Source organism: Anabrus simplex, chromosome 1, assembly GCF_040414725.1.
Source record: "Anabrus simplex isolate iqAnaSimp1 chromosome 1, ASM4041472v1, whole genome shotgun sequence".
NCBI lineage: Eukaryota > Metazoa > Arthropoda > Insecta > Orthoptera > Tettigoniidae > Anabrus > Anabrus simplex.
Genome location: NC_090265.1, coordinates 1,791,794,509 through 1,791,814,236, shown reverse-complemented (window position 1 = coordinate 1,791,814,236; position 19,728 = coordinate 1,791,794,509). Strand labels below are relative to the sequence as shown.

Here is a 19,728-nt window from a genome sequence, read left to right as displayed (position 1 = left end):
AATGTGAAGGCTTTGATATCTCCGTGTTCTTTCCTTTTAATAGATTTCATTACTACATCCATTACAATAATAAATAGAAGTGGTGACAATGAGCTGCCCTGCTGCACTCCTCTCTTTGTTTCAAACCAGTCCGACAAACCACATCCTACTTGAATACAGCTTCTGTTCCCACTATACAACATTTTCACTTTGTCTATGAGGCTGTCTCGCACTTGAAGTTCTTTCATGCATTGCCAAATTCTTTCCCTTGGTACACTATCGTATGCTTTCTCAATGTCCAAAAATATTAGGAATAAAGGCTTGTTCTTCTCCCAGTATTTTTCCATTAGCATCCTAATTGCAAATATAAGGTCTGTAGTTGACCTTCCTGGTCTGAAACCATACTGCTCTTCTTCCAAAATTGGTTCAACAATATCTCTGATTCTGGTCTCTATTATTTTTTCCAATATTTTCAGGACATGAGACAGTAGTGTGATACCACGGTAATTAGTACATTTTCGTCGGCTTCCTTTCTTGAACAGAGGTACAATGATGCCCATCTTCCAGTCCTCAGGAATAGTATTTTCCTCCCATATCTTGTTGAGCAGTCTATAGAGCCATTGGATTCCTGGAACTCCCGCTGCTTTCAGCATATCTGCACTTAGTTCATCTACGCCCACTGCCTTTCCTTTCTTCATGCTCTTGAGCGCATTTTCAACCTCAAGCCATGTAATTGGTGGTTCAGTTGTGGTTCCTCGACTTGGCTCTCCTCTATCCGTTGTTATGTTTTCTGTATCTCCATTCAGCAGCTTTTCGAAATAGATCTTGAGTTCTTGTTTAATTTCTCCCTCTTCTTGTGCCAGAGTTCCATCATCACGTTCTATTGCTTTTATGATCTCTTGATCCCTTCGCTTGTTTTTCACTACTCTGTGTAGCAATTTCATATTTCCTCTACTGTCCTCTTCCAGTTTGTCTGCAAACTCATTCCATTTCTTCCCTTACAATGTTCTTTACAGCAAGTTTCTTATTCCTGTATACTCCTTGAAGTCTTTGTATTTCTTGTTCATTTCGTTCTTGTCCCTGTTTTTGTTTCTCCTTGTCCAGTGCCTTCTTTATTTGGTTTCTTTCTTTCATTGTTTCGTCAACACGTGTGAAGATCGTTGCGCCCAAGGCAGGACTGGTTTAAAATTCAGAACGCTGACTTATATCTGTTATCCACTAGAAAGTCTATGCCACCTATTGTACCTCTAGCTCCTCCACCATGCAGAATCGTGTATTTATCACTTCTCAAAACACACTTTACTTTTCAACTGATTTCCTGATTCGATGCTATTCCAATACTGTATTTTTCCATTTCTAGTTTCAAACCATTTAAAGTTCCTGGTTTATTAGTACATTCCAATTTGCTATGTACAAATAATATGTGTGTGTGTGCGTGTGTGTGTGGTTTTTTCTTCATTTCCTTGCAAAGGTTGTTTCCCAATATCAACAGTCCAGCTATCCTGTCTTTGAGTTTCATAACATTTTTTTTTTTTTTTTTTTTTTTTTTTCCTATGTGGGATTGTTAGCCCCATGATAAACCCCCCAATCTGGAAGACCAGCCTATTGCCTTCGACCTGGGGAGACCCTGCCATCATAGCTCTCAGAATCACTTCAATTCTCTGTTCACACTTATTCCCAGGCAGATGAGTTTGAATTACTTGCTTCCCAGGTAAAACTTTTTATATTGGATTTTATAAAAAGAATTGTCTACAAGATTTGTAAGACAGATAACTAAACAAAATCTCCCATGCTATTAGCTTCCTCTTGCCACATTGTGGGAACTTGTGTACCTTATGATTCATAACTTGCTTACTGTACTACCATTCTGGAAGAATACACATCCTGAATACTTGACATGGTCTACTTGTTTCAGCTTTGTATTCCCAACTTGACATTCAATTCTCAGATTTTTTACCTACTAACATCACTTTAGACTTGGAAAGGCTAATTTTCCTTTTTTTTAAAATTGTTATTGAGACTTGTGCTATTGAAATAAAGCAAGGAGTGAGGCAAGGCTATGTTCTATTTCCACTCCTCTTCATTATTTAATCTGAAAGGGTATTTTCTGAAGCACCAGAAGGGAAACGGGAGGGCGTCATTAATGGGATCACAATAAATAATATGCGATATGCGGATGATACTGTTCTGCGTGCAACAAATGCTGACATTACTAAACACAGTACTGTGGCAGGTGTATGTTTAAACACAAAAAAGACCAAAGTAATGGTCATAACCAAACTGTCATTCAACCTGTTAACTTGACACATGACTGGAGCAAGTCCAATGCTTTAAGTATCTTGGCAGTGTACTTGATCACAGCTGGAACAATGCTGTTGAATTTAGGTCCTGGACTGAACAGGCAAGAGAATGAGCAAACTTCTCTGTAACAGGGACTTTAAGATCAATCTCCATCTCCGTTTACTTCGATGGTATGTATTTTCTGTCTTATTTCATGGTGCCGATAGTTGGACCCTAACAGAGAACACCACCAAAAAACTTCAATCCCTTGGGATGTGGTGCTACCGACAGCCGCTCAGAATATCGTTGGTTGACACTGAAGTACTCCACCGCAAGAACAAAGAACTAGTGGTCATGCACAACATCAAAAAGAAGGAACTTGAGTACTTTAGCTACATCATTCGAAATGATAAATATAGACTCCTTCAGCTTGTCTTACAAGGGAAAACTGAAGGAAGAAGAAGTAGGGGAAGAAGGAGAATATCTTGGCTACAGAATCTACGAAAGTGGTATAGGCTCAGTAGCCCCACTCTTTTCCAAGTTGCTGAGAACAAGAACCAGATCGCCCTGATGACAGCCAACATGCTAGAAGAAGAAGAATTTCTATAGAACATTTGAAAATTTTAGGAGAGAACATAATGGATTTTATAAATATAGATTATTGAAGTATTGAAGATTTCATAAAAGAAGCTTGCTGGAGACTATGAAGAGATTGCAATGGTATGGTCACATGAAAAGAATGAACCCTCACAGGACTCCTCGAACATACTTTGACCACAATGTTCCTGGGAAAAGACCAAGAGGAAGACCTCCTGATGTTTGGGAAAAACAGATAATGAAGGACCTTGAAATTAGAGATGTGAACTGGTGTCGCATATATGAGCAGTATCTGTGGATGGATAGAACAAACTGGAGGAGGCTCGGACACAACCGCACCCGGCTTGTTGGAGCGAAGAAATGATGATGATGATGATGATTAATCTTCTTCTTCTTCTTCTTCTTCTTCTTCTTCTTCTTCTTCTTCTTCTTCTTCTTCTTCTTCTTCTTCTAACACAACAGCCTGGTGGGGTGTTGGGTGCGATCTGTGTTGCACATATGGACTTGATGCCATTTTGCAGCTGGACGCCCTTCCTGATGCCAACCCTATGTGGAGGGATCTATTCGCTATAACATGTTTCTGTGGTGGTTGGTAATGTAGTGTGTTGCTTGTGTACAAAGATGAGAGTGTTGGAACAAACACAAACAGCCAGCTCTCAAATCAGAGAAATCCCCCCAACCCAGCTGGGGCCCTCTGAAGTGAAGGCCATTCAGACATCAGTATTATATAAAGTTCTTGCGACTCCTTCATGGTATTGCAGTTTTCATAAACATCTGTATTATTAATTATATATGTTGACCCAATCACGTCAAATGATGAGCTGTGGTCGCACAAGAATAAATTGATGAGCTCGGCTTGCAATGACGCAGTATGTTATATTGCCTTTGCAATTATGCGGTAGAACTGGTTTCGTGGCAATGACGACGAGAGATTGTAGACATTTTTTTAGATGGCGATTACGGCAATAATGATGTTTTGGAAAATGAATCCGAGTTAGAGGATAGTGATAGCAACAGTGAAAGTTACTGACGTGAACAGAATATTGAAGAAAGTGGGAGTGAAAGTGCCACACCAAGTTCTTCCAAATGCGCGGCCGGTGATACAAAAATACTGTAGTGATTGGAAATTGGAGAAAAAAAATATAATAATCTTGATATATATTCATTTTGTAGATACAGCGGTGTTTCAGAAATACTTACAAAAAATGTATAGTCCGCCCAAGGAAGAGAATCATCTACTTGTAACTGAGAATTACTTAGAAATCAGACTTACACAATACATCACATATTTACTGAAAAACCAATGGAATAGACCTGCATGTGTAAATCCTTGCAAATAATAAATACATTAAGACAGAAAATAATATTTTGAACTTGTTTCACTTTTCTTGCATTAAGAGTATAAACCTCCTTTTGCAAACTTAGTAATGAATTCAAAGTATTTTCACTACAACTTTTCGCACTGATGTAACGCCTACACACATCAATTGCATTTAACACTTCACTCAATTGGGGTGCTTCAAGATTCAAGTCGTTCTCTCCATCACTGTCACTATCGCTTGTAGCTGGTCGATCACTACCGCATTGTTGACATACATCAGCAATAATGTCTTCATCCGGTAGTTCTCCACATACAGCCAGATTATCATCAAAATGCACAAAAGTATCGAATTCTACACTCTTCGGTAGCGTTAGCTCATTGCCAGACAAAACTTCGTCCCCATAATCATCATTGGAGGCTGCCTCTTCTAGTGAGACACAAGCTTTGCGGAAACAGTTGCTGATTGTGGAGGATGACACCTGCTTCCAGGCAGTCGAAATAAAGTCCATAGCTTGTAGCAAATTAATGGAGAGAGGTTCATTTCCTGCATCACTCAGTGTTATTAAATGTTGAACCAGCATTTTTCTATAATGTGCTTTGAAATTTGCAATGATGCCCAAATCAAGCAGTTGTAGAACACTGGTACAGTTAGGAGGGAAAAATTCCACTCGGACATTCTCCAGAACAATTTGAGGTGGATGTGCTGCACATCGATCCATAAGAAGAAGGATCTTCTTCTGTTTCTTTTTCATTTTAATGTCCAGTTTTTTCAACCACTGTTCCATTAGAAGCATAGTCATCCAAGAATTTCTGTTGGATTCATATTCCGTAGGTTTTGTTTTCGCACCCTTAAAACACCTCGGATTCTTCGATTTTCCAATCACAAGTGGAGGAAGTTTGTCAGATCCATCTGCATTGGTGGCGAGAAGTACTGTTACACGAATTTTACTTTTCTTCCCTCCATGATATGAGTCACCTTTTTCAGCTAATGTTTTACTGGGAAGGAGATTGTAGAATAGGCCAGTCTCATCACAATTGTTGATGTTTGGAGGCTGATAATTGCTTATGATACCCGGCAGAACCTCTTCTTTCCAGTGTAGCACCGCGACGTCATCCACAGCTTTTGAGTCACCGCAAATTGTTCTCCCAGTGATTCCACGACAATCTTCAAATCCTTGCAACCATCCTGATGAAGCCTTGAAATCAGCAGTGATACTCATCTTTTTAGCTAAATCTGTCGCCTTTGCCTTCAGCATGTCGCCACTAATTGGTAGATCTGCAGCCCGCTTTTGCTTGAACCATGTGAAAAGTGCTTTCTCCAAATCTACGTACCCTCCTTCTTGCTGACGGCTGCTCTTTGCTGATTTTGAACCCAGTTTAAAGAACTCATCCAAAATAGCGGGTTTTTTTTACTGATGACTGTACATAGCGTTGTATAAGCAATACCTAAGTCTGAAGCAATTTTACTTTTTGTTTCTTGTGGATTAGCGTCCACTTCTCGTATAAATTTAACTTTTTCATCTAGAGTATAACTTTTCCTTTTTCAGTTCTCAATGGTTAATCAAAAGCAACTGAATGACAAAACTACTGTTCAACAGTAAACACCACATACCGGCACTGTGGACATTTTACTTCTCTGTTGTTCCCACGAAATAAATTCTCATATGCAAACAAATTTACTGTATTTTCTTTTGTTTCCGCACCGAAACCGCCCACTTTGCTTGTAATGTAACTTAATCTTTGGCGGCATTGTGAAGGTCAAAATCGACGAAGGTAGAGGAGGAGCGAGATAGAGAGCGAAGGGGACTCGATCGGTTGGCCTTTGTTAAGCTGCCAATAAGTAAGTGTCAATCATGTCACTCGGCGAAACTCTCTGTGTTCTGTTTCAGCACTGAAACCAGACCGCTCTACGCCTACGCCGACAAAATGGAAACTTCGTAAATACAGTAGTTTGTTTTTAAAAAAGCACGTGCTCATTACAATTCCGCAAAACTTAGTTATATTTCACTGACACTTAATACATATAACAGCAAATTATGTATAAACAAATTACGTATAAATAAGGTTTAATTAACACACCTTTAAATTACATTTTGGCGGGATCTAAAGGAAATTACGTACAAGTATGAATTACGCAGAATAGAGTAACGTATAAAGCAGGTTCAACTGTATTTCAAATGAAACATTTGTAACCACAGCCAACAGTCACTCAAGGAATGAAGAATGGCATGAATGCAAAATTTGAGTAAATAATCTGCATTAGTTTTTATTTTATGCATGTTTTTGTGTGACTGACGCTCAAACTGTGGGCAGGCAAATTAAATCTGATTTCGCAGTCAACGATAAGGCCAATTATTGTGACTTGAATGGGTTACCAAGATGCTTCCTCAAATTATGTATGGTATGTAACATTGGTACAAGATTGCAGCCTTTTCTGGTGTGTGTAAGAATTTTTTTATTGATGATAATACATGTGATGGTTGCAGTTTTCATAAATGTGTATATTAATCATTCTATATGCTAATGGGATGGTGTCTCAAATTATATCCTGTAAAGTATATTACATTGGTACAAGATTACAACCTTTTCTGGTGTCTGTAAGAAATGTTGTTATTGATAATACATATTCACTTCTCTCCTTGAAACATGTCTTTGTTATGTTTCACAAGGTCTGGTGTCCAAAATCCGTGCTATCAGTAGCAGTTCAGCAAATGTTGTTCGGACACTGATGTGCACGACCGTTGACCACTATGCATCTACATATGGTGATAAGGGTTGGGGTTGTGGCTACAGGTAATTTTTAACCTTTTCACATTATATTATTTTATGAATGTTCTTAAAGTAATAGCTCACTATACAGTATTTTCAAGTGGATCTTTGTTGAAATTCTGCTTTCATTAAAATTTGAGAAACATTAATCAGTCTGATGGAAATAAATTTTAAAAACATACGGTATATCGACCTATTTTCATATTTCTGCTTGAGTCACTGGTCTTGGTAGCCATTACCATATTTATTCACTTATAAGCCAAGATCAATTATTGTAAGCTGACCCCCAGAAAATCAGAAATGAAAATTTTAAAAGAAGTTAATGAAACACAGAAAGCATAAGGAATTTTTTGCCATATACTGTAATTGTTTTTACTATGAACAAGGATGAGAAGGTCCACCTATTCAATACCATATATATAGAGGCACCTGTTTTTCACCTGTCCCTCACATTTTTTCAAACTTACGTTCCTATTTAAGCAAGTTCCTGAAAATTCAAAAAACCCCTATTGAAACGAGAGTTACTCAAAGAACATGTTGGCAATACACTTACTCACTCACACTCGCTCTGTAGGCTTCTCAGGGATGTGAAGTTCCCATGCCGATCTCACAATTCTCTTCCATCGTTTTCGATCTTGAGCCTGCTCTTCCGGCATACCTTGTTGATCTTCTTCCAGGTGCTTCGGGGTCTTCCTGAAGGTCTTTCCCCATTAAGAGATTCCTTGTATAGATCTACTGGTGCTCTGTTATCCTGTATCCTCAGTACATGTCCAGCCCAGCGCAGTCTGTTGGATTCTATCATAGTGTGCTGTTGAGAGAGGGTGTCAGTCTCATAATTAGATCTTTTCTGTCAGCTTTGAGAGATAGGATTGTACTATGGGCCAAATAGTTTTCTATAAACTTTATTCTTAAAGACTTGTAACTGCTGCTGCTCTTTCTTGGTTATACTCCATGTCTCGGAACCATACAGAAGTACAGGTCGAATGATTGTATTGTAGATATTTGCATTTCATGTTAAAAACTTTGAGCCTAATATAGGGCTCATTGAGTAAAATGCCTTATTTACATTTTTATTTCTAGCTTGGTGTTCCTGTTGCCTTTGATTTTGCTCATCGATTAATACACCAAGGAATTTAAACTTCTCTACTTTTATAAATACATATTTCCCAATCTTCAAAGGAAATCTGTCAACCTCCTCATGATTCAGTCTCTGAACATCACGTAAAATTTCTTTTCCTCATTTACCCGTAAGCTAGTTTTTGTTGCCATTTCCTCTAGTTCCACAAATAACTGGCTAATTTCTAATTCATTGTGACCAATAAGAACAATATCATCCGCATATGTTGTTGTTTATGTTGTCCCCCCAATATGATGCCAGCAGGTACAAGAGCTAATTCCCTGATAATCTTCTCCAGTCCAGTGTTGAATAGAAGAGGAGATAGTGCATCCCCTTGTCTCAGTCCAGTTTTATTCTGGAAGGAACTTGATTTTCTGCCGTTGAGCAAAACACAGCTAACATTACCATCCACGCACAGTTTGCGCATGTTAATTAATTTTATGGGAAAGCCTAACTCCATCGTGATGTTCCATAGCCCTTCTCTATAGATTGAATTATATATCTATGAAGAGATAATGAACTAATTCCTTGTGTTATGTGTTGGGAGTGACAGTATTAACAGTAGTAGCTTAGAATTTAATGAACTAAATTTCCCTCTACATCTAAAATACTCAATAATGACGATAATGTGAAAATAAAAGAACCTAGTCTCAGTTTGCTGATAGTGATGTTCATGCTTCTAGAACTATTCTAAATTTGAGGATACAAGTTATAAACCTTGGTAGGAATTTAATTAGAACAAAAACTAAATTAGTTGCATGCAGAGCTAAATTAAAGCAGATTGCAAATGAAGTCAATGTGTCAAGTGAAGCTGAAGACATTCCTAAGTTCCTGAGCAAGAAACAAAAAGTAATTGTGGACACAATACTCAAAAACTGTAACACCATCCCCAAAGGTATGCGCTATTCTAATGAATTTATATTAGATAGTTTGCTTTTGAAAATCAAATCCCCTAAGGGTTACAGACATTGTTCGAAGCACGAGTTACTTCGTCTCCTTACCGAAGCACATTTGAGACGACTATGCAAAGAGTTCAAATGTAATTATGGGGTTAATGGAAATGCCATGATTGCAATTAAAGATTTTTACGAAGGTTGGAACTTGAATAGTGGCAACTACCTTTACTGCCCTTCAGTGTAGTCACCAGCGTTGTTTATAACCCGTTGCCAGTGATGTGAAAGTCGTAGTATACCTTTAGCAGAGCCTGTTCTGTTGATGGTGCATGTACATGAACTGCCTGTCGAATCTCTGCCACAGTTCTGAAGCGAATGCTCACGAATCGTCTGGTTTTGATCACTGTCCAGTAATGCGGCAAGAGCATGCACTTCTTCTTCATTCGTAGGATGACCCGCCCAGTGAATGTCCGCCACAGTTTGCCAACCATCTTTGAGGCTTTTACCCAACGTGCCACTGTTCTGTAAGGCAATGCAGATTCCCCGCAAGCCTCTTGAAGAGCTTGATGACACTCGTGCTGTACGACCTCTGGCACATTCAATCTTGATCCAACTCCGTTGTTCCTGTTTGGAAATCATAGTGACAACATTATGTTAGACCGCCAGCTCACACGTGACTGTGTTCTCTCACTTGTGCGCACGCAGGTGATGTGGGAAGGGCGAGTCCATTTGCTCTGAGGTAAGGTAGGTATGTAACCAACGTGTGCTATCAGCGACAATATTAGATTCTGTTGCATAGCGTCTCCACAGCAGTGTTGCCACTATTTAAGTTCCAACCCTCGTATTTAAACGAGCAAGGCAAAAACAAGCTACTAGGAATAGTGATTTTTGATGAAGTGAAATTAAGAGAAGACATTACATTTAATACAACTACACTGACAATAGATGGGTTTATTGATTTAGGAAATGGAACTGTCTACGACAAAAAGAATGTCCTTGCCAATCACACGCTTGTATTTATGTTTTGCCCTTTGTTGCACAGCTGGATCCAGCCTGTAGCAGTGTATGATAGCAAGAATGCAACTCCTGGAGAGCTATTGTCAAAAATAATAACTCAATTGGAACAAGCTGGAGTGAAAGTAATTGGTTTTACATGTGATGGAGTCAGTGTAATAAAAGGGCGTGGATGAATTTGGGAATTTCAGGGAAGAATGATAAAATAAAATGCTCCATTGAAAACCCAACAAATCATCAAAGATGAGTGTGGTCATTTTCTGATTCCGTGCATATTTTGAAGTGCACATGTAATTATTTCTACGATAGCGTTCTTTTGCTGTGTAAAGGCAAAGAAGTGAATTACAACTTTTATAGGCAGTCGTATCAAATTGACACTTCTGTGTTTGCTGGTCTTTGAATTTGTCCTAAGATAACATCCTCTCACATAGACCCATCCTCATTTGAGGGGATAAATGCCAGGTTAGCTTTTCAGTTATTCAGTAATAGTGTAACTGATATAAATAAGCTATTTAGAGAAATTAAGCCTAATGAATTCCATGATAGCACACAGAACGTTTCACATGAGAAATCAATAATCTTGCAGATGCCCTTAATTCCACATTGCCCATAAAAGGGCTATATAAAGGTTCTCTGTCATACAAAATATTGCTTGAATTTTTAGAAAACATCACATCTCAGAAAAACACATTTGCATCTTCAAGAACTTCGGAATTATTAAAAGTAACCTTGAAAATCACTCTGGAAATGGTGGACTACTTGTGGAACAGAGGATCCTTTGGAGCGCCATTTTGGTATTTTGCGTTCCTTTAATTATATCAATCACCCTTCCACTGTGGACTTTTTACATTTACATATGCTGCAATCTGTGTATATACCCACCAAATTTGCCTTAATTTCGACCACAAATTGCAAGTCAGTGATAGGTTCCCCCTTACTTCATTTGTTAGTCATATCTGTGCAGTGGCTAAAAAAAGTGAACGTAAGAATAAAGAGGTCAAAATTAAAGAAAAAATAGTACTCACGGACTGGGAAAATGAAATAACCCTTCCTTACGATGGAAATCTCACAAAACAGAATTTAGAGTTTCACTTGGCAGGCTACGTAGTAAGGGAAAGTAACAAATATGTTGACTGCTTAGATTGTGCTCGCACTCTTCGTAGTGAACAGCCACGTGAGCTTCCACCAACAACATTTACTCTCATTAAAGATTATGGCACGAAGAGAGGCTTGCGATACTTGACATATCCTTCACCGTGTGTGTTTAGGTTGCTATTGCAAGTAGTAGAGGTCGTCTCAGAAAAATTGCGATCAGAACAAAATTTATGGGGTGATATATTTTTTGCATGTTTGGACAGCATAGACTCTATAGTTGTCTGACTGACAGACGTTGGATGCAGCAGTAATCACAGATATGACCTTGTGGGAAAATTAGTGTTTCATTACATTAAGTGCTAATTCTTCTTCCTTATGAAAGAAATAAGGAAAGACCTGCTATCTTCCAAATCAGCGAAATCGTCACAGAAGTTCTCCAAGGTTTTGGACAACTAACGCTTTCAAGGGTGAGTTAAAACTTTTTATGTATGTCTTAGATAATGTGAAATGCATTAGCGTAACGGTTAGCACTATTAGCTGCTGTCCTCGGAGGCCCGGGTTCGATTCCCGGTACTGCCAGAAATTTAAGAATGAGAGGAGGACTGGTATGTGGTTGAAATGGCACATGCAGCTCGTCTCCATTGGGGGTGTGCTTGAAAAGAGCTGCACCACCTCGAGATAAGGGCACAAGTTTAGTAGTAACTATATCTCAATACTTTGTAAGTCATTTCAGAATTACTGATGTTCAAATCTTTTCAGAGGATAACATTAAGCCATTAAATTAGTTTACCAGCTTCCTCTATTTAAATATTCCTGGACTGTACACACATGGCACATGAAAGGGAATAATTCAGAGGCCATTCTGGCAACTGAAAGTCTTAGAGAATTTATTTCGTGTACATTTTGTATATTGCTGCGCCCGCTTATTTTATTATGCGAGCTGCACTGTTCATCCATAGCTACATTAGCACAGTCCGCCGCCACCGCCTGTTAATTACGAGAGAGCACTCACTTTCTCTTTCCATACGCTATGGCTACACCAAAAGAACATCATAATAATGTACTGTTTTATATTAAGACTACAATTTTCATAAAAGAAAAAGTGACACAGAAGTGTTTGTCATATGTGCGAAACATCAATTTAAATGGACTCGCGTGTAACCTCAACATATTTCATCAATGTTTCAAGATATGCCACTAGTGTTATATTAGGTGTTTGTGTTTTCAAGTTACATAGAATGTTCTTTTCCATCTAAAATTTATGGCTAAAGATGACCCAATACAAGGGTCGAAGCTAGTCCCAAAGTAATTTATTTTATTTTATTTTTCGTGTGGCTATTTCTAGCCAGGTGCAGCCATTGTAAGGCAGACCCTCCGATGAGGCTGTGTGACATCTGCCATGTGTAGGTAACTGTGTGTTACTGTAGTGGAGGATAGTGTTATCCGTGGTGTGCGAGTTGCAGGGATGTTGGGAACAGCACAAACACCCAGTCCCTGAGCCAAGGGAATTAACCATTTAAGGTTAAAATCGCCGACCTGGCCGGGAATCGAACCCGTGACCCCTGTGACCATAGGCCAACATGCTAACCATTTAGTCATGAAGTCGGACATCCTGATGTAATAAATAATATTAACATATTATATATAGTATTGAATAGGTGGACCTTTCCTTCCTTGTTGTTAGTGATAAATTATCAATAGGGACCAAAATGAAATTAATTTCATATGATATAATTGTTTAGTCAGTCACCACCATCAGATGATTGAGAGTAATACTTGTTTCTTTGTCATTGTCACAGCCTTTGTACAGAGCACACTTTCCTGTGCCATCAAGCACATTCGAAATAGAGCACTCTTAAACACACAACCAACTATTTTTCATGTAATGTTAGGAGGATTTCAAAAGTTTCAGTTAGTAGAATTGTTAAGCGGAGTTTCTGCAGTGATGGCATCCATGAGAAGATTACTTGGTATTTCCTTCAATAGGAGGAGGTCAACAGATTATCTACGACTCCTATAAACTGTGCTGTTTTGCTGGCATTTTAGGTGCAATAGATAGTACACTCGCACGTGGAGGCAATGCTGCTATGGGTAGGGATACTGTTTCTATTAACGTTCATGTGATTAATGATCCATATCATGGAGTAGTTCTTGGCAAGTTCTGTAGGCGACGGTATAACTCATGTGATCCAAGCACGGTTACAGAGAGATCCTGAAGAGCGTGGAAAGGATGATAGAGGTCTGTAAAGGACAGTATACCGCTTTTAGCTGGGGAATGAGATTCAAATGTTAAGCCAACCTGTTCTTGGTATTTCATGTGCCATGTTTTATAGATGTATTCAGACAAAATCACCGGATCGTTCTCACACACCAGTTTGTTCTGGTACTGCCTTCTAGATTTGTACTGTTGGTAACGTTCCACTGTTTATTGCATAGAGTGTAAATGCAGTCTTGAGCAGGTTGGTAAAATTTTGTTTTCAAACAAATCTTGTGGTGGAAATCGTGAATTGCCAGTCTTGTGATGACACTTCTTTGATCTTGGAATTTAAGTCAGTCATTGCTAGGGACCTGAAAAATTAGCATCTATTTTTTCCAAAATTAGCATACATTTACAAAGTTAAAATAATCGCCTGGTATTATTAATTTTAACAATTCCAAGTGTATGAAGTGCAATTATTGTCCTTGGTTCACACACAATACAAATTCATTGTTCAAACAAAAGTATTGTCAGTTCTTCGGCATTGCTTTTTTTCAAATTGCACCATCTGTCTGTAACCACTGTGTTGTAATGAGACAAAATGCGCTCGCTGCCTACATTGTTTGTTGGGGTCCACAACAACTCAAGACAGTATTTAGCAAATATGCTGAACTCTGTCTGAACTGCAGTTAATGCAAGCATGACATCACATTTTTCACTTTCTTTCATCTGCATTCGAATTCCATGTTTCAGAGAACAGTAACCAGACCAGATATCATTTCGTGAGAGATCTGTTACTCCAAACAATTTCTCAAGCTCATCTAATTTATCAGTGTTATTCAAAATTATATTTTTTGGATACAAAGCTTGAGAAATTAACACATAATGCTTATGGCTGGGGTCTTTAGCTTTCAATGTGGCTAGCTTGCACTGTGAAGAATGAGCAGTTTTGACAAATGTGTCTCTACATGCAACCTCCTGTAGAGGAGTGAGCTTAATCAAAGCGTCATTAGTTGCCGCAGAAAAATTCCCCTCACAAATGAAGCAGTGGTGGTTCGTGCATGAAGGGCTTGTGGGCGCCGCTCCACTGCCTTCTCAAAAACATTTAACGTTTTTTCACTCCGTAATTGATTACATAAAGAGATGGGCAAATGTAGAGAAGTCGAACTTATAATGGTATGCTGTTAAGTTATACAATGTTATCTTTATTATTTCGGCTGTAAACATTTTGCTTTTCAATTTTCAAGAAAATGGCAACAGCTGTCCAGCACGCTCTATGTTTTCTCTTTAGTCGTGAGGCGTTTGGACTGTGGCAGCAGAGCCCTGAGTAGGTCCCACACTTTACAAGTGTGTGGGGTGCGAGAGGAGCCTGGAAGAACGTTGTGGGCTTGTCAGGGGAAGGAAGAGTGCAGGCGGGTGTATGGTCTGTCCGGCAGAGCCCTTAGTAGGTTCCTAGAGTTTAGCAAGGGTGCAGAGTGTGGGAGCAGGAGGAGCTTGGAAGGATTATATCGGCTTGTCAGGGGAAGGAAGAGCGCAGGCGGGTGTAAGTGCTGAACGGCGGAGTCCTCACCACATCGCCTACACTTTGCAAAGTACGCCGCCACGTCTTATATTAACTGTTGCTAGAGATTCATTCCAAAACATTTTACAAAACAATGAATTCCATTTTAGTGACTATTTAAACAATTCAGTTCTATAAAGAAGCTAAAATAAAGATTCAAATTATAACCATAATATGACAACACTATTTGTAGTGTGATCAAATTGTTAAATACGTTGTCATGCTTTGAAATTTGAGCAAGGAGAGAGAAATTCGGGAGTGCACTGCTTATTTGTTTTCATGTTGTTATTATCACTTGCGATTGTGATCAGTGAAACAGTGCAGATCCATAATAGTCGAGATTGCATGAGTTCTTAGCCTATTAAGGTGTGTGCATAAATGCTATTGTAGTGTAGTTAATTCATTAATTAATATTGTAATGAAAGCAGATTTCTATTCAACTAGTGCCATTGGGTTGTTGTTGTTGTTGTTGTTGTTGTTGTTGTTGTTGTTGTTGTTGTTGTTGTTGTTGTTGTTGTTGTTGTTGTTGTTGTTGTTGTTGTTGTTGTTGTTGTTGTTGTTGTTGTTGTTGTTGTTGTTGTTGTTGTTGTTGTTGTTGTTGTTGTTGTTGTTGTTGTTGTTGTTGTTGTTGTTGTTGTTGTTGTTGTTGTTGTTGTTGTTGTTGTTGTTGTTGTTGTTGTTGTTGTTGTTGTTGTTGTTGTTGTTGTTGTTAAAGTATCGTGATGCTGGTCAGTGAAAACTCGACCGATTGGGGAGGGGGGGAAAGAGATAGTGTCACAGCCCTGCCAGAGTAAAATGTTATGAACAGTCACTGAACTGAAGGTAAAACTGGCGTCAAGGTTATGCAATTTTGAGTAAAGGAGATGAGAGGTAGGATACAGAGACCCTCAGAGACTTAGATCAGTCAGATACTTAATGCCACTGTTGTTAATGTCTTTCATGTCAGACATCTTGAAAAATGTAACAACATCAGTAAAGTAAGCACTCATATAGAAGACAGCCTGAAACCAGCTATTCCACTGAGTTATGACAGATGCAGGAAAAAGCTTTGCTTCCTTTGAAGCACCATACTTTGATGTTAAGAATTGTAAAAATGCAGACTTTACCATCGCAACCACACAATTTAAATCTGTCATCACTGCGACCAAACTATTGCCAACCAAGCTGATCTTATGTGCCCAGCACTGTACATGGATTAAATGATCCCCTATGGCGACACTTAATGTTTCGTAACACCGGGTCATGTAACGGGACACTGTCACTAACAAACACTTTAACTGCATCATATGGTATACTGTAACTGCGCAGAGCTTCTAAAACAGCACGAGAGCAGTTTGTAGCATTTCCTGCATCTAGATAGTTCACAGAAACAATGTGCAGCTCTCTTTTCGATCCGGCTGGGACTTAGAATATGATAATTAAAACACAACGGCCCATTCTATCTGTAGTTTCATCACAGAGTATGTTGGTGTTCCCCACTAGAGCCTCTGCTGTTCTTTTCTGGTGGTCACATGCAACTTCTAGAAAGGAAGAAAGACCTCAAATTTATAACTAAATAATTTAAAATTACTGGATCAATTGGATACACCCCTGTGGGTGGGGGCGGTAGAATAACACCCACGGTATCCCCTGCCTGTCGTAAGAGGCGACTAAAAGGGGCCCCAGGGGCTCTGAACTTTGGAGCGTGGGTTGGCGACCACGGGGCCCTCAGCTGAGTCCTGGCATTGCTTCCACTTACTTGTGCCAGGCTCCTCACTTTCATCTATCCTTTCCGACCTCCCTTGGTCAACTCTTGTTCTTTTCCGACCCCGACGCTATTAGGTTTGCGAGGGCTAGGGAGTCTTTCATTTTCACGCCCTTCGTGGCCCTTGTCTTCCTTTGGCCGATACCTTCATTTTTCGAAGTGTCGGACCCCTTCCAATTTTCCGTCTGATTAGTGTTATATAGAGGATGGTTGCCTAGTTGTACTTCCTCTTAAAACAATAATCACCACCACCACCATCAATTGGATACGGGTAAGATAGTTCGATATGAAAATCGCACTCATATTTGGTATCCTACAATTTTACACGTGGTTTCGATGTCGTAATACCTAAACCGTACCCAATCAATGAAATCAAAACTTACCCGGTTAATATACTTCACGAAGAGATCTCACACATGGCAGCTCTTCATTTGAAAACTCAGTAATCCAGGCTCTTAGCTCTTTGCTTTCCAGCTTTTCCAGAGGAATATTTGCTTTGGCACTTCAACTGTGCATTTCGAGAAGTTATCTCTGGAAATATTTCGTCGTTTACAACTATCTAACTGTGTAATAAATGAAACTTTTCAAAATCAGGAATTATTTTGTTTTAAGATGCTGTTAAAATTAAAATTAAAGACTGAAACATCACTTCCTACATTGTGTTAATGTAAGTGTACAGAATAGTAATGTTGTAAATAATAATAAATGTTTATCTATGGTGCCTTTTATTCCGTATTTCAGTTGTTATAAATGTCTGTTTGCCTGCCTATTTTAAAGATTTACAATACCTAAACTTCCAGCCTGTAACTTTTAATGTTCCCATAGAATCGTCAGTTTGCTGAAATTTATTAAATATCTAATTGTAGTTTTTACAGTACCAATCTTACTGTTATCTTTGAAATAAGTTCAGTGCATTGCTATCTCTGTTTCTAGAAATATGCAGATGATGCTGTCATCCTTGTTACATCATACAGGCTACAATGAGCAGCTTTACAAGCCATCCCTCGTAGGTGGTGGGTTGTATGGAATGGGTGGAGGTCGGACAATTGGATTGGAGATGCCCAGCCGAAGTGCCATGCCATCTATATCACGCCTGCAACAACATGTAGAGTGGGCTTGGAGCCAAGGATTTGACCTTCAAGGTAGTGATCAGCTGGGTGGAAAACTCTTCAACACTAGAAAATGGATTGGAGCAACAGAGGTTGTTACTGTTCTCTCCTCGTTGAGGATAAGGTGAGCCTTGAAGAACAAAATTATAGACAGTGTTGCTCATCTCTCAGTAGCTTTGATTTTGTGCTTTAACAGAGTTTCACAGATGCCAATAGATACTGAAAAGAACAACTTGGAAATATGACCCAAATAAAGTATAGTGTAGTTTTATTAGTTGAGCTGTATCCAGCATCAAGTTTTGCATTGCTGAACACTTGACCTTTTATACAACACTGATAGCATATCTGTAAAGATCACTGTGTAGGAAATCAATAAATTGCCACTGATATGCATTTAGGGCAGTCGCCCAGGTAGCAGATTACCCATCTGTTTTTTTACTGAGCCTTTTCTTAAATAATTGCAAAGAATTTGGAAATTTATTGAATATCTCCCTTGGTAACTTATTCCAATCCCTAACTCCTCTTCCTGTAAATGAATATTTGCCCCCATTCGTCCTCTTGAATTCCAACTTTATCCCCATATTGTGATCTTTCCTACCTAAAACATCACTCAGACTTATTCATCTGCTAATATCATTCCACACCATCTCTCCACTGACAGCTCAGAACATACCACTTAGTCGAGCAGTTCATCTCCTTTCTCCCATGTCTTCCCAGCACAAACTTTGCAACATCATCGTAACGCTACTCTTTTGAATGTAGTACAGAAATATTTAAAATAGTTATATTTGAATCAGCCTTGTCAATACACTTATTAATGAAAGAAAATTTATTTATTCAACCAAACATGTTTCAGTAATTCAACCATTCCCTTCATCAGTGGTCAGATCAAAGAATAAAACAACATAACACAATCTTTTGTTTTACAGTTCAAAGAAGTATTGTGTCCTAATACACCATATCAATGAGTAAAGAAAACTTATGAAATATTATAAAAATGATCGATACATAAAATTTTGTTGAACTGAATGAGAATACTATATAAATTTAAGATCTTAAAGTTTTTCTTCTTTTCTTCCTCTTTTTGTTCCTTAAATGATCATATGCTAGTCTATACAGTGGGTTACTTCTGCACTTCTCTCATTTAAACTTCATTCAGAATCAGTTTTTTGTGTGAGATAAGTTTCCAAACTTTCCAAAACTGTCATTAATTTTCCCTTTTTGGCCGAAAAAAATAATTTTGAATCAAGTTTAAATGAGAGAACACTGACGAATAGAGATAATTCCAAACTTCAGGCAGCTGAAATGAAATTCGTACGCACTATGATCCAGAAAACCAGGAAAGACAAGATTAGGAATGAGAAAATTGGAGAAGAAGTAGGAATAGATGATTCTCTCCTCAATAAGATTCAGATATCAAGACTGAAGTGGTTTGGTCACATGAAGAAGATGCCAATAAACAGAACTGCAAGGAAGGAATTTGACAGAAAGGTAGAAGGAAGACGACCCGTGGGAAGGCCACGAAGGAAATGGATAGATTTAGTTAAGAGCGATGTAATGCTGAGAGGTCATGATTGGGACAAGTTGGTGGAGGAAGAATGGTACAAGGACAGGATGAGATGGAGGAGGCTCATATACCACACCCGGGAAACTGGAGATGGTTTAGGATGATGATGATTTAAATGAGAGAAGTGCAGAAGATAACCCACTGTATAGACTAGCATATCATCATTTAAGGAACGAAAATAAGAAAAACTTGAAGATCTTAAATTTATATAGTATTCTCATTCAGTTCAACAAAATGTTATGTAGGCTATTGATCATTTTTATAATATTTCATAAGTTTTCTTTACTCATTGATATGGTGTATTAGGACACAATACTTCTTTGAATTGTAAAACAAAAGATTGTGTTATGTTGTTTTATTCTTTGATCTGACCACTGATGAAGGGAATGGTTGAATTCCTGAAACATGTTTGGTTGAACAAATAATTTTCTTTCATTGATAAATGTATTGACAAGGCTGATTCAAATATAACTATTTTAAATATT

General features: G+C 38.5%; 1 protein-coding gene across 1 annotated transcript in view; it reads left to right on the top strand.

Annotated features, from left to right (window-relative positions):
- The window catches only part of LOC136858772 (zinc finger-containing ubiquitin peptidase 1), a 175,788-nt gene that overhangs the window by 86,434 nt on the left and 69,626 nt on the right, over positions 1-19,728 (top strand). Inside the window, exons 6-7 of the mRNA XM_067138564.2 lie at positions 6,847-6,970; positions 17,501-17,800. Of these exons, the coding sequence (XP_066994665.2) occupies positions 6,847-6,970; positions 17,501-17,800 (424 nt within the window). The remainder of the gene's footprint in view (positions 1-6,846; positions 6,971-17,500; positions 17,801-19,728) is intronic.